At 38.4% G+C, this 3421-nt stretch overlaps 1 protein-coding gene across 1 annotated transcript in view; it reads right to left on the bottom strand.

The window, feature by feature from the left end:
* Nucleotides 1–251: 251 nt before the first annotated feature.
* spaca6 (sperm acrosome associated 6) overlaps nucleotides 252–3421 on the bottom strand; it is a 9598-nt gene continuing 6428 nt past the window's right edge. The window contains exons 7-9 of the mRNA XM_014016621.1: nucleotides 2450–2606; nucleotides 512–692; nucleotides 252–373 (exon numbers count right to left, since the gene is read on the bottom strand). Of these exons, the coding sequence (XP_013872075.1) occupies nucleotides 271–373; nucleotides 512–692; nucleotides 2450–2606 (441 nt within the window). The 3' untranslated portion in view covers nucleotides 252–270. The remainder of the gene's footprint in view (nucleotides 374–511; nucleotides 693–2449; nucleotides 2607–3421) is intronic.

Raw genomic sequence — 3421 nt, 5'->3', positions numbered from 1 at the left:
TAAAACAAAAAACATTGGTAATTTTTAACTGTGTAACTTTACAAATGGCACCCCATAAATAAAGAGTTAGTCTACAGAAATAGCTTTACTTTAAAAATTTTTTATCTTAGTTAAGTGGATGTTTTTGTTTATTGTGTGAAAAAATGTGTGACAATGTCACAATAAACATGAGCATCCTGTCCTCTAGTGGTGAAAATAATCAAATGCAGGCTTTGAGTAAACTATGACRTAATGTTCCAAAGAAGATCCAGTGCTTGAAGAAACGGTTTATTACCGAATACTTTCTTCACCATTACAAACTTCCAAACCCCAGTCCTCTTCCTCGTCTGAGTCTTCATCGGGACGAGTTTGTCCTGACATCCAGTGCAGAGCCCTGAAACAGCCAAAGACAAACCAGGACATTAAACACTAAGATGTGCACGTGTCGTGGCGACAGGTATCTTGTATTCACAAGGACAGGTGTCCGATGCTGCTAATGTCTTATCRCGTGCAAATAATAGCTGTGTTTTACCCCAGGGAGACGAACAGCAGCAGCAGTGAAGTGGTTAAACAGGTGGCGAGGAGAAACGGGAGGAGGAGGACGACGGAGCGGGGAGAAGCATCGGGTGCAGGCAGTAACTGCCCTCCAGGGAGCAGAGACAGGTCAAATATCTCCTGCAGCTCTGTGTGGCCCACCACAAGCTGGGAGGTCACTTAGAGAGACAGAGAGAGGAGTGGTAAATATGCAGAGCAGTTTAGATTTGTGACATYACAAGTTTGAAACGCCAGATCGGCAGTTTGTTTCTACTTTTCTACTCTGTTTAGTTTTTCTCCAAATCATTGACCTCTAATGTAATATCAGCTATTAAATGTCATTTGGTTACATTCGTGGGTTAAAAGGTTTTAGAATTACGTCATGTTCTACAGATTCTATTTCCCATAGAGACAACACTTCTATTTTGTTTTGAAAGTTGATCATTTGTATTTTTTTCTTCAGTTTTCTATTTTGTTTCCGCGTTAAATTAAATRAAATGCAAGATTATTCCGCTGGTCTGTTGTGAATTGAACATTTAATTATCAAAATATGAGCATCTCCATTGTTCATGGTTGTAGAGGCCGTCTTTTAGCTGCACTTTGTTTTATTTCGGATGTGATGTATAATTTAGCTTTTACTTGTATTGTGTTTTAACCTGTTGTGACTCCTGATTCCCTGTACACTGTATCTATCTTTAAACTGGATGAAACTTAAAGCAAATAATTGTCTGGTGACAGAAAAATATTGGCACAAAAATAATGGCACAGACATGGTCAGCAACTTTGAGTGAGGCTTGTTCYCTAAACAAAGAAAACTCAGCCAGTTCGGATGTTATTAGTCCATTAAATGGATGTTATTAGCAGTTATCAGTCCCATAGAATGGCTTCAGACTGTGTACCTACTAATACGTTGGAAGGCAACAATCTGCCGGTCTACTTTAACCTAGCCCAGGTAATTTTCTCTAAAATTAACTTTWGTAGCTTTATGCCTCATACTAACCAGCTGACAGTCTGAAGCCATTCTATGGGACTGATAACCCGCTAGGCGGCACAGTCAGGACAATCTGCAACAAATTTGGAGGTAYAAAAGCCCAAAATGTCTTGTTATGCTGAACCCTTGCTGGAGATAAGTCTATCCCAAACTCTGTCTAAAACATTTGAACTGAACGTAAATCTTTTTGTCTACTGAGAGGATTGATGACCAAGCAAAGAACAGGTGTGCTGATTAGAAACCGACACCAGGTGGGAACGATGCAGAACTCAAAACCAGTTGAGAAAAAATAAAAAWACATTTAATAATCAAAACTTTAAAACCGAGGTCTTCTACTCTCTTCTTTATGTCCCACCGTCCTGCATGTTTCAGCTGTTCCTCTGCATCGGGACACCTGATTCAAATCAATTAATTACCTGCTCAGAATGTCACTCATTCATTTCAGTCAGGTGTGCAAGCAGGAAAATAGGGATGTAAMAATTCTCTCAAGTCCCTATTTGATTCAATATCAATTTTATGTTTTTGGTTCTGGTTCTATTCAATYACTTGTTTCAACAAAACAAACTGTAGCCGTTTTATAACTAAATATGTTTCTTTTATTTTAACATCAGCTTTKTTGACCTTGTATCAAACTGTAACTGTCTGTTGTCTTAGTAACATAATATAACTTCAAAATAAATAAAAATGTTGTCACAAGTTATTTTGTGACCAAAAGTTATCAAGTATCAAAATGAATTTGCCTTAGCATCTAAAACATGCAGGACACGAGGAACAGAGTTGAAGACCTCTGCTCTAAAATATAAACTCAGGTAAAGCAGAAAAACCTCATAAAAGACTGATAAATTGGGTGAATTTTCCTTAAAACACACAACCTATTTACCATATATTATTATTATCCTTTKCCAGGACAACAATTATCACAAGTCTCTGTGGTGACTCTGTTACCTGAGATGTAGTAGTACAGTCTGACGATGGAGCGACCCCCAGAGTAAATCTCACATTGGTAGGTGCCCTGATGCTGCAGGCTGGTTGAAGGGATRGAGTAGAGCCTGTCTACTCCTACAGTCACCTCCTTAAACTGATCCATTTCTTGGGTTTTGACCTGTGTGGAAAAAATAAACAGAACACTTGTTGTCTAAGGGGGCAGGGGTGCCTGCWGGAACATTTCAAAGGTGTGGCTAAAAGGGGGGCTGCGGATAAACTTGGGGCGCCTCAYCAAAACTAAAAGCCAATAACAGCAGTTCAGGATTTCCGTTGTTTTACACTGTTAAGGAATCATTTTCTGATTAAAGAGCTACATACCTACTAGAGCTGATGTTAGCAATGATGACACAACCTCTGCTCAGATTTAAAACTACAGAACATGCATATCAGCTGCTGCTTTCTGTGCCAAAGTTTTCAACAAAATTCTTAAGATCTGTAAGCACTCAGAGTATGTTTGCAATGACCCAGCTACAACCACACCAAACTTTAGCTCTGTAAAACTGATTTATAGCTATTTTGAAGTTTATTAGCTGTGGTGGCCATCTTGAGTCAGGTTGACTCCAAAAGTGTTAATTTTTGCAGGTTGCATGTAGTTCAATAGGATGTTCAACTGGACATAATTTTTGGGATTAGATGAACTCAACAACCAGATTCACCCAAAATTCTGATTAAATAGGAAAACTTGCCCATTATGTATAGTTTAAGCCAAAAAACTGCAGAGGTGAAGGGGATGTTCTTCAATAAATTTGGGGACGCAGTCCTTTGCAGTTTGTCTCACTGTGTTAGAATATTTGAAGATCTTTGTAAGACTCCATGGATGTTTTCAGTTCTTTTTTGTTTGTTGTGTCTCTTTTTGACTGCATCTCTGAAGGACATTTTATGGGGCGCCAAGGGTAAAATAAAATGTAAAAAAAATCACTAACACATTTTCAT

This window comes from Austrofundulus limnaeus, unplaced genomic scaffold, assembly GCF_001266775.1.
Source record: "Austrofundulus limnaeus strain Quisiro unplaced genomic scaffold, Austrofundulus_limnaeus-1.0 Scaffold148, whole genome shotgun sequence".
Taxonomy (NCBI): Eukaryota; Metazoa; Chordata; class Actinopteri; order Cyprinodontiformes; family Rivulidae; genus Austrofundulus; species Austrofundulus limnaeus.
This window is presented reverse-complemented; position numbering and strand designations above follow the sequence as displayed.